The 10,711-nt window shown below is 33.2% G+C and overlaps 1 protein-coding gene across 1 annotated transcript; it reads left to right on the top strand.

Moving 5' to 3' along the window:
* Window positions 1-1,275: 1,275 nt before the first annotated feature.
* Window positions 1,276-5,003, top strand: LOC143633421 (uncharacterized). Its single transcript, XM_077101740.1, has 8 exons — window positions 1,276-1,403; window positions 1,870-1,916; window positions 1,998-2,155; window positions 2,233-2,406; window positions 2,502-3,369; window positions 3,441-3,991; window positions 4,464-4,671; window positions 4,753-5,003. Exons 1-8 carry the CDS (start codon window positions 1,276-1,278, stop codon window positions 5,001-5,003), a joined length of 2,385 nt encoding a protein of 794 aa, XP_076957855.1.
* The last annotated feature ends 5,708 nt before the right edge of the window (window positions 5,004-10,711 follow it).

Below are 10,711 nucleotides of genomic sequence, written 5' to 3'. Positions count from 1 at the left end.
GAGTTCAAACTCAATAAAGCTAAAAAGACAAAGTTGATTTTGATATATATATTTCACAATTTGCATGTGAGTAAACCACACATCAAAAGTTGTTCATTGTTCTGTGCATTCATACTTTTGCCATTAATGGTTACATGAAAACACAAAGCAAATTATGATACTTCAAAAATGGCATAATAATGATATTTCACAAAGCAAAGAATCAATCCAACTTAAAAACCCTAAAAACCACCAGAAGCATCCATCATTTCCATCAAAATTTGATATCAGTGAGTGTTGCAGCAGTCGATTTTACACCATGCATTTGTAAACTTTAATTTGCTCTGTTTGTTGTTGATCGAGCCCTGATTTCGATTGTAATCGTATCACTGACAAACAACGAGAATTGGGTATTGATTCCAACTTGATTTTAATTTCTTCTTAATTTTATATATGTGTTGTTAATTTTTTAGGCTAAATTGTGATAATATTTGAAAATGTGTAGAATGTAAGTTAGGGTTTCTGATTGTGATATCGACATTCGGCCGGGAGTTAGTTTCGTTTAACTAAATGAGCGAAGACGAACTCGTGAACGTTCAATAATGTGTTCGTTTGTTTATGTTTGTTCGTTAAAGGTGTTTAATGGCTTTTGTAATCCGATCATATAGATTTACGCGAAATTATTAATTGTAAAGGAAAAGTTTATACGAATCTTATGTGATTAGTTTACATGTAAAGTTAATGTATGATATGAATACGAGAATGTTAAGAAACAGACCGCAATATTGACACTGACCATTCCTGGTTAGCCAAATCTAATAAAACATTGTTTATGTTCATTTGTGCTCGTGAACTATTCACAAGCAAGTTAATTTCCTTGATGAACAACACGGTCTATTCGTGAACTGTTCACTTGTCTGTTAAAAGTTTAATGGATGAACATGAATAAGGGTTTGTTCAGTTTGGTTCATTTACGACCCTAGTTATTTGTGGAAGTTGAAGATGACTTGATGGTGAATTACAAAAATACCGCTGTTTTTTTCAACTTTTGTGTGTATGTGTTAATTTAGTGCTTATGCGTAGAAAGAAACCTAGGATAGTTTGTGAGGTGTAATGCAATCCCTGATTAACACGGGCAGTATTAATTATATTATGATCATAAAACATTGTTGATATTCAGCCGAGTTTGAAGATGATCATGCTTGTTTTACTTATGCAGATTTGATTCTTAAAAATACTAAGATGGAAAAGAGTGGATAATGACCCACGCCTCAAGAACACGAGGATACTGATATCATGAATTTGGAGAAAGAAAGTTTGAAAATGAAGAAACGAAATGCACATTCTTATAAAATGTTGTTTAAAAACGCGAATGCCAAGAGTAAAACACCTGCTGCTGAATCTTGTTCGCATAAAAAACAGAGGTAATTTAGTTAAATGACATATTTCTTCATACGTTAATCTTTCATGATTCAAGATTTATTAAGTTGCTTGTTTGTAGATTATGTTCTGAACAAGGATGTGAAGATCAGCCTGCTACTAAAGACAAGATCCAATCTGGTGTGTATTCTGTTTCTTTAGATTTACAATAAAATAGTTTATTTTTTTGGATTCGTGATTAATGGTCATTTGGTACATTTCCACCTAATATATTTGTATATTTACTGAGAATCATTAATTACACACGCAACAGGCAACAATGAGTTAGCTGATGAGATCTCGACCGGAATACATAATCATGGTCGGGATGGTTATGAGCCTGACAAGCCGCTTATACCTAAGAAAAGACGAAAACTGAGGTGATTTATTTAATGACATATTTCTTCATGATATTAAATCTGCATGCATTAGTCTTTATTATTTATGATTTATAAAGCTGTTTGTTTGTAGATTATGCTCTGGAGATCAGTCTGCTATAAATGACAAGATCGAATCTGGTGTGTAATCTGTTCTTGCATATATCTACATTAAAGTAACTAATGTAATTTACTGATAGCCGTTAATTACATACCCGACAGGTAGCAGCGAGTGCAAGTTCAGTGAGTACTGGGTCCCGGCTCATCTTTCGTCTATGCAGATCGAACAATATTGTGCAATTCTCACTTCAAATTCAGACACACTCTCTTCATTACCAAGAAAATCTTCACTCAATGATATTATCACACAGATCCAAAAGGTTTAAACTTTCTGTGTTTCTGGTTTTCCATAATCTGTTTGGTAGATACATATTAATTTGATTATTTATTTTTGCAGTGTTGTGATCACCCGTATCTTGCGGACCCTACTTTGCGTAATTCTGCCAAAGAAGCTTCTTTGACTGATGATCCGTTGGCTGCTGATATCAATGTCAGTGGCAAACTGCGTGTTTTTGACAAGCTCCTGTTAGAGATTAAACAATGCGGTTTGAAAGCACTTGTTCTGTTTCAGGTTACTAAATTCATCAACTTGCTTTTTTGTTATATATACACTCTACAGTCTACATCACTTTATTTATTTAAAGCATTGTTTTTGTTGATTGACAGTCGGCGGTTAGTTCTGAAAAGATATCAACCGGACATATTTTGGATGACCTTGTTCATCAAAGATTTGGGGAGAATTCATATGCATATATACCCAGGAACAACAAAAAATCATTAGAAGCGTTCAACAATGCAGACAGTGAACGGTTCGTTTGTTTATGCGATTATCGTGCTTGTCATTCCAGCATTAGACTTTCGCGTGTGGATGTGGTGATAATATTCAACAGTGACCGTAACCCGTCAAATGACATAAATGCCCTTAAGAAGATCACCATTGATTCACCTTGTGAGCGGATAAACGTTTTCCGGTTGTATTCGGCATTCACGGTTGAAGAGAAAGCGTTGATTCTTTCTAAGGAAGGTACAGTTGTTGACAGTTATATTAGCTCGAGTGTTTGCCACCAGCTGTTAGCATGGGGCGCACCCTACTTATTCCGTAAGGTCCAAAATAGCACTGACTCCGGACCTCAGTCGTTTTTAGACGATTTGCTTCACGAGCTGTCATCCCTGTTGAGGAACACAAGTGTCAAACCGGGCCCCACAGACCACTCTATCATATCAAATGCACAGATGCAAAATGGAGCTTACTCTGAGTGTATCAAGTTATTTGGTGAAACGGAATCTCACACAAAGGAAAGTGCTGCTGTTGTTGAATACTTGGTTGCTAACTCGCCTTCTGATTTTTGGAGTAATTTGGTCAGAGAAAGTCAAACTGGACCGGAAAAGTTTCTTAAAAAGTTATCTCGGAGAGTTCGAAAGCCAAACCGAAACTGTGTTGAAGGTGAAAATGCTGCAACTACTCCCCCTTTTGTAAGATCAAAGCAGAGGAGTAAAAGAAAGTACGTCAAGAATATCGGAATAAAATGGGCAGGTATGACAGTTATATTATTAACTAACCTTAATGCCATATGTTTTTGATCATATTATTGTTATTTCATCAAGCATGTGAGAATGCAACGCCTGCAAGTATTTCTGATTCAATTGCTTTGAACCCTGGAACAAATGGAGGTCAACAAAGTCAACCCAAACAACCGCCATCACATACTCTTGAAAAAGAAGTTGGAACAAATGGGGGTCAGCAAAGTCAACCCGAACAACCGCCACCTCATACTCTTGAAAAAGTTGGAACAAATGGAGGTCAGAAAAGTCAACCTGAACAACCGCCACCGCATACTCTTGAAAAAGTTGGAACAACTGGAGGTCAGCAAAGTCAACCTGAACAACCGCCACCGCATACTCTTGAAAAAGTTGGAACAACTGGAGGTCAGCAAAGTCAACCTGAACAACCGCCACCGCATACTCTTGAAAAAGTTGGAACAACTGGAGGTCAGCAAAGTCAACCTGAACAACCGCCGCTGCATACTCTTGAAAAAGTTGGAACAAATGGAGGTCTGCAAAGTCAACCTGACCAACCGCCACCTCATACTCTTGAAAAAGAAGTTGAACGAATTTGTAAGGAGCGAGAGCGAATCACGAAATCACATCAAGAAAAGGTTTTTGTTTTCTTTTAGTTATATTATTATCAACTAGCTTTTGAACCCGTGTAATACACAAGTATTTTCAAATAATAAAATCAAGTCCGTTATTTAAAATAATATTATTTCTCGTTAAAAAAAACAAAGAAAAGAAAATTGAGATATTTTACTCTTTGACGTGAGATGCATATTTGCATGGAAACCAAATCAATTATTAATTTTCAAATATTATTTCTAGTTTTCCTTTTTTAAATATATAAAGTTGGTTCTTTTCTCCTCAATCAACGGATTATGATAACTAATAATAAATAAAATTTTAGAATGAAATATCCGGTTAGTTTTAATGGGTCATAACAACTATACCCATGACCCATGGTTACCATGGATTAGGAGAATGAAGATTATAAATCAGAATGAGTATGGTTATGACACGTCATCTCTAGTATTTTTGTTTTATAAGATTGATGGATTATAAGATGTTTATATACAGGAATCGAAGCTTCTTGCTGAATGCGAAAAGGAGATTTCAGAGGTCCAAAAGAGGTACGACGGATTGATTCATGACTCGAAGACGCGTTCAAAAAATGAAGATATCCTTCTTGAAAACTATCAGCAGCTTGTTAATGCCAATAAACTCCTTGCAGAGATTTTGGCACAAAATTTGCAGGCCATTCCTACTTTGAAGAGAGCACAGAAAGGCATCTAACTTAAATTTCAAGATAACTTAATTTGCTTTCAAGAACATCATGTGATTATTGTTTTGTTTCTATTGTTTACAGAAACTAGCGCTTTAAATGTTCTTACAATCCCTGCAACTGCGCCAATTCAGCCTAGGAACCCATGTTTGACCAGCGGTCCCACCACCTTAGCCAGGCCAGAACGAGAACGGTTTCCTGCCCCTCATCTAAGGTCAAACCCGTCATTGTTTCCATCACTCCATAACCGAATCAACTCTGGTGAACCGTCGTCTCTTGAGCCGTTGCCTACTCTGTCAACTACGCAAACAGTTGACAAACAGTGCCCTGCGTAGAAGCAGAATCAAACAGTGACCGATCGTGTCATTTGACAGATATAATAATGGCAATGGCCCTAGTTATTGTGTGTGTCTAATGCTAGTGTCCAAATCTAGTAGTTGGAACTATTCAGGTATGCATCAACTTCTGTGGATTATATACAGTTACAGGGATTTTAAATGAAACTGCTTTATATTTTGGTGTGAATGTGTAATTTTAATATAATATTAAGACTTAACTAAAATATGAAGCCCTTAATATATGAATCATGAGATGATACTAGACAGGTTTGATGCCTGGTCCCCGTCCACCAGACCGATCGTGACATCGTTACATACGAGTAATTAGTAATTGAAGGGTACTTTCAGTATTTCTTTAAAACTTTATTACTTTGCTTTCTTGAGTTGTTCTCACTGTTAGAGAGTATATATCTAGCGTTCCTTTTTCTTTAAACAGACGGTATTTCATTAAAAAAAAAGGATTAGCAACTAGATATGCCACCTACCACCAAGTTACATCAATTTTTATATTGTAAAATTAAAGTTACACAAGAATACCAAACAAAGTCATTAATCTTCATCCAGTTCTCAATCTAGAGTTTAAACCGAAAATGACATATTTTATTTGTGTCAAAAACATTAACCCTAAACCACCAGCATTTATAATCACCCGAATACAACTCATTTAATCCATTTTTAAGCATGTTTAAGCGGTTGACAATAATATGTCTATAATATATATAATACTAGGTTATAAACCCGTGTATTACACGGGTCTGTGTACAAAAAAGCTAAACTTAACCTCATGAATTATGTTTAACATGGATTCACAAAAGCAAATAATCAAATAAAGGATCAAATAATACGCAACTAAAAGTTAGGATATATAAATAAAAACCGGTTGATAATGTGGACCAAGAAATTATCGTAGTTCAATTCACCCCTTGTTAATTTTCTCTATAGCATCGCTCATTTGCTTGCTGTAAAAAAAATTATCGACTTCAATAAAAGAAACACAACACAATGAAATAATTATTGTAACAATCTAGATAAATACATCTAGTCTCTTAACATTCCAAGTGTAAGATCATAGATTCGTCATTAGGCGTTTTTCAATATCTTCAAAATGCATTTCATATGTACTTAATCCTACGTTCAACATTCCATCTTGATGGATTCTACTTACGTGAGATCTTGTGACTACACATAGAATTCAGTGTATTATTCCACTTAAAATACAACATTCAAAGTAAATGAGAACTAAGATACGGTCCGGGTTTTCAAAACTAATAGCATTCATCTAAATTGTAGTTTTAATGCAAAAAACCTCCTTCCGTCCTACACTATTTAATTAAAAAAACAAACTATTATTAAAATGACTAAAACTTTGTAACAAAATTTGACAAGTTTTTGGACAAAACTGATTTGTGTTAACTGAAACCATTTGTAGTGGTTAACCGAACCCCACCCATTTTTCCATCTCAAGTATCTAGAAATAATTCATGATTTACAACTTACTTGGCAAAGATTAGGGCCGAGCATAGAACTAAGCCAATTCACCTTTGAGGTTGAATTATTAACCGGCCGATTATTTGAGTACGACTTGACTAAAACCGAGCCAGCTCAGGTTAGCTTGATTCAACACAATTTAACCAACAACCAAAGAGCCATATTTGAAAATTAACTTAGGTAAAGGACTCAATAAGGAACTGACTGTAGCCAAAGGGCCAAAATGCAAGTTATTACTTGTTAGTTTTTTACTTGGCCTTTTATAAAGGAGGTACAATCTCAAGTTTAGTGTTCTCACGGTCTCACCATTGTGGGACGGCTATATAAATTTATATTTCCAAGTTCGGCTTAGGTTTTTAATTATTTTTACCAATTTTTCTCTGTTAAACTTTAAAGTTTTTGTTTCTAAGTCATTCCTTGTTCTTCCAAAAATCAAGATTGAATTTGATAGCTTGACTGCACAAGAATGAATATTTTGTACTCTGAGAATGATGCAATATTTTTTATTTATATTGCTAAATTCTAAAAGCATAAAAAAAATAAATTAAATAAAAAAAAAAAGAAAGCCATCCAAATTTATACAATTTGGTTTGTCTGTACTATGCAGCTTATTGTACACAAAATAAACTTTATTTTCTCTTATTTCCTAATTTTCTTATATAACCATTATTGTTGTAACTATATTATTACAATGAAGATAGCAAGCAAGGTTCGAGCTTCAAGCAAAGAGCTATTTGAACAACCCTAATAATATGGAGAGAAAACTAAACCTTCAATCCTCTAAATTCAAATCAACCTTTAAGAAATCTTCAAAATACCCCTAGACACAAATAATCTGGCTTCAACCCTTTTAGATTTTAGAATTGATCTTCATAAACTGCACTTCCTGCAGATTTCTAATTAGACCCATTGTGCTCCAATTTTAACCCGTAATCCATTTTTAACATGAAACCAAGACTTAAAACCGTAATCGAAATCTTTAACCCAAAACCAACTCAAACGGGAATTGATCAATCTAACCCATTTTCAACCACTAACCAGCCAGCCTTGTTCAATTTCATTATCCTCAAATTATCGTTCACTTAATTTGAAAGCATTCTGCATTACTTTTGACCCGTTTGAAAGAAGATTTCTACCGCCACGTGCAGATTTTAATGAATCTGTAATTGTGACCAAAATATTCTTGTTAGGCAAATGACCTATAAATCAAAATGTGATTTTATACCACTTTACCCATTTCACCCATTAGAGATAAAAACATATAGCAAATTGCTTGCTGATATGGTTAAATGAAAAGGAATACATCCTTGGATAACATGAAGCGTTTAATGATCTAGCTGCAATAATGTTCAGTTTGTAAGATTTATTTATACACGAAGAAATTTATCAGCAATGTTGGAAATTTTGAAATTTGATTTGTAGAAAGCAAACCTTGTTATTAAAATCTCTGATAATCTATTGTGCATTAGCTGATTATTTGAAGATCTCTCATATTGATAATCTGTTAATGAACCAATTGAATAAGTTTTCGGAATGCACCTAACCTTTTAGGTTGTTTGAAGCTCGCAAGTGAGTTGTTATCATATTCAACAACTGGCACGAGTTATCATATGATTTCTTAACCAATGTATCCACGTATACCTATAGGAGAAAAAATCATACTTAAAAAATATATACAAATTAATAAAATACTTTGAATAAAAAATATTTACATTTTAAAATTATGACACTTTTTTATACCTAAAAATTCAAGTAAAATATAATTTAAGAAAAACATTATGGCAAACTTCTATTGTATTTTTTTATATTTAATCATATAGATAAAGGTCAAACAAAGTTTATAGTATTGCAATTGTATGAAGTTTAATTTAATGCAACTTTGACCAATCAAATTTGTTTGCAGAAAACATATAATCATATTTAAATAAAATATAGTCAGTTACAAAACCTTCTTAAAAATAGACACGTGTTTAGGGTCATTCTTCAATGTCTCTTAAGACATTCTTAGAAGCTCTTATGGCCTTCACAAGTAATATAACATTAAAATATTGTTTAAGGAATGCATTATGATATGTGATATTGCTAATAAACTTAACTTAGGTTTAACAGGTAATGTGTGGATTACATTAAAAATCCTAACTTTGTTATAAATTACATTAAACATTATTCAATCTGATTTGTTCATATACAATATGATAATGTGAATCATAGCTCTGATCTACTACAAAGAAAATGAATGCTTACCTTAATTAGAGTGACATAACTTTGGGTTCATATAGTATAACAAAATCACTGCTGCAATAGTATTTTGGAGCTGGATATAGTAGGATTCTCTATTGTCTCAGAATCTGTAAATAGCAACATTAATCAATCGAATTAAACCAAGTCATTCGTATCACTCATTGTTATTCAAATTTAGATTTGAATAAAGTTTTCAATGTATGTGACAGTAATCTAAAAGATAGAACTGCAAATCTATGATTGTAACTCTAAATAAGATGAAATGGCTTATCTGTAACTTATGTCGCTCGATAATTGAAGTGGCATATCCATCATGAAAATCGCTGCGACTGATCGAATTAATCTGCTTGGAAAAATTAGGGTTTATCAATGATATCCGTCAATAATCGTTGAAACGAAACCATCAGCTATCAATTATTAGGCTTTCAGAAAATTGGGATTAAGAACATCGTAGAGGAAAATAATTGAAGAAGATTTGTGATTAAGAACCTCGTATGTATGCGGTTGCCAAAGAATCAGGGATTAAAACCTACGTTTTGGTTCTGGTTATGCTACATGTCATATTATATAATATGAAAGTTAGAATTTAAGGGCAGGCTGCTTGTGAATAAGACTCGTGTAAATTTAGATAACACATCCAAAGCATGTTGAAGATGAACAAAATGGACTTTCAAACATAAAATCCCACATGAATTTTTATTTCTTTGAAAATATTTATAAGTTTTCACCCTTATACTAGACTTTTCTTAAATTAAATAATACTTGTAAATTTGGTCCCCTATCTTTTACTATATATTATTTTTTATTTTAATTTTAAACCAACTTACCCCCACGATTTTTAAACGACCATAAATTTTTCATACGTTAATATTTTTTTTTTAAAGTTACACCATAAAAACGAGAATTTTATTCTCTTTAATTTAAGTATGATATTGTTGTAGTTTTTTTCAGTTAAAAAAATAGCATGTTACGTATGGTTGTTCACAACTCGGTTTTAACTATTTGTATGTTAAACATGTGAGACAAACCGTTAGTAACGATGTTGACGAAAAGTGAAGCCAAATTGAAATTCAAAAGTTAAAGAAAAAACTAACTGTGAAACCTAACCGATGGCCGGTTTAAACGATTTTAAAGTTTTAAACCGAACCATGAACATACAAAATTTTTACGTGATTACCAAAGTCTGTATTCAAACACCCGCCGCATCGCGCGGGTTCCCGTCTATTAAGTTGTAAATGTATTAATTAGATTTAATTTTTATTCATGCAAAAAGCATCAATCCTAAACCACAAACACTTGTAATCATGTAACCTGAATACAACCCTATTTAATCCACTTTTTAAGCATGTTTAACCAGCTAACAATAATATTTAAGTTGTAAATGTGTTAATCAGGTTTAATTGCTTACAAAAAAAGGGTTCAACTAATCAGTGGCGGATCTAGAACCAAATGTTAGGGGTAACGCTCAAAAAAAAAATTTTAACCGTATTTCATACAATTTAAACTAAACAAAAATAGAAAAACGATGATAAATAAATTTAAACACATGGGCTACATATTTCTCCCCTTCGGTTTTTAAAAACTTGAAATCGAGCCATCACATCCTCTTCTTTTAATTTATCAAGCATTTCTCTTTCGACCGCACAAATTAAAACATTGCTCAAATACTCATCACCCATTCGTTGCGCAAATCCGTCTTGATAAGTTTCATTTTAGAAAAACATCTTTCAATGGTTGCGGTTGCAACCGGTAAAACCAACACTAGTTTCAATATACAATAAACTAAAGGAAGAGTGGCGTGTTTTCCGGTTTCCACCACTACACGAGCAAGGTCACACATTCCACCCAATTTTGAAAATTTATCATCTTCCTTTAAAGTGTGACAAAAGGTCGTAAGATCATATGAAATACACCCTCTTTCTTCGTTACTAAAGTCATTCGGATACATATCAGAAGATGCCACTATTTTCGATATG

This window comes from Bidens hawaiensis, unplaced genomic scaffold (genome assembly GCF_021521415.1).
Source record: "Bidens hawaiensis isolate Kalapana, Puna unplaced genomic scaffold, B.hawaiensis_p1.1 tig00006725_1, whole genome shotgun sequence".
NCBI classification, from domain to species: Eukaryota; Viridiplantae; Streptophyta; class Magnoliopsida; order Asterales; family Asteraceae; genus Bidens; species Bidens hawaiensis.
The sequence above is the reverse complement of the archived record's forward strand: the minus strand, read 5'-3'. Positions and strand labels throughout refer to the sequence as shown.

What these genes read in the sequence shown, in the direction of transcription:
- LOC143633421 (XM_077101740.1), top strand. Translation starts at nt 1,276, where the DNA reads ATGAATTTGGAGAAAGAAAGTTTGAAAATGAAGAAACGAAATGCACAT. An exon ending in TTATCACACAGATCCAAAAG is followed by an intron (nt 2,156 to 2,232) that starts GTTTAAACTTTC and finishes TTATTTTTGCAG; the next exon opens with TGTTGTGATCACCCGTATCT. An exon ending in TATCGGAATAAAATGGGCAG is followed by an intron (nt 3,370 to 3,440) that starts GTATGACAGTTA and finishes TATTTCATCAAG; the next exon opens with CATGTGAGAATGCAACGCCT.